At 49.0% G+C, this 482-nt stretch overlaps 1 protein-coding gene across 1 annotated transcript in view; it reads left to right on the top strand.

Moving 5' to 3' along the window:
• LOC107578339 (hippocampus abundant transcript 1 protein-like) overlaps window positions 1–482 on the top strand; it is a 7,337-nt gene that overhangs the window by 1,850 nt on the left and 5,005 nt on the right. Inside the window, exons 2-3 of the mRNA XM_016264308.1 lie at window positions 85–197; window positions 278–375. Coding sequence (XP_016119794.1) covers window positions 85–197; window positions 278–375 — 211 coding nt within the window. The remainder of the gene's footprint in view (window positions 1–84; window positions 198–277; window positions 376–482) is intronic.

Raw genomic sequence — 482 nt, 5'->3', positions numbered from 1 at the left:
CCCCAGCGACTTAACACTGCTTTTGTGCTCCAGGGTCACAAATACAGTTGGTTTTGCATGCTTCATGATTATTTGTTCATGCAGACGTTACTGTTAAGCGTCCTGATGAAGAAGATTGGGAATAAATGCACAGTGCTGCTTGGACTGGGGTTTCAGTTGTTCCAGCTGGCTTGGTACGGCTTCGGGTCTGAACCGTGGTGAGAATCTGCCATTGATTGTACTGGGAAGTGAGCAGTGCTGTGAATGGTGTGAGTAACTCTGTGTTTGTTGATGATAGGATGATGTGGGGGGCTGGTGCTGTGGCTGCTGTGTCCAGCATCACCTTTCCAGCCGTGAGCGCGCTGGTGTCTCGCTGCACGGATCGCGACCAGCAGGGTGAGAGACGAAACACAGCAACACGCTCGTCAATACTGTTCAAAACCACCTTCTTACTCAGTTTTACAGTGCAACTATCTAAACATTCTTAAAGGGACATTTTACCC

The sequence above is a fragment of the Sinocyclocheilus grahami genome, unplaced genomic scaffold (assembly GCF_001515645.1).
Source record: "Sinocyclocheilus grahami isolate Dianchi unplaced genomic scaffold, SAMN03320097.WGS_v1.1 scaffold9801.1, whole genome shotgun sequence".
NCBI classification, from domain to species: Eukaryota; Metazoa; Chordata; class Actinopteri; order Cypriniformes; family Cyprinidae; genus Sinocyclocheilus; species Sinocyclocheilus grahami.
Note: the sequence above shows the minus strand (reverse complement) of the source record. Positions and strands in the feature narration are given on the sequence as shown.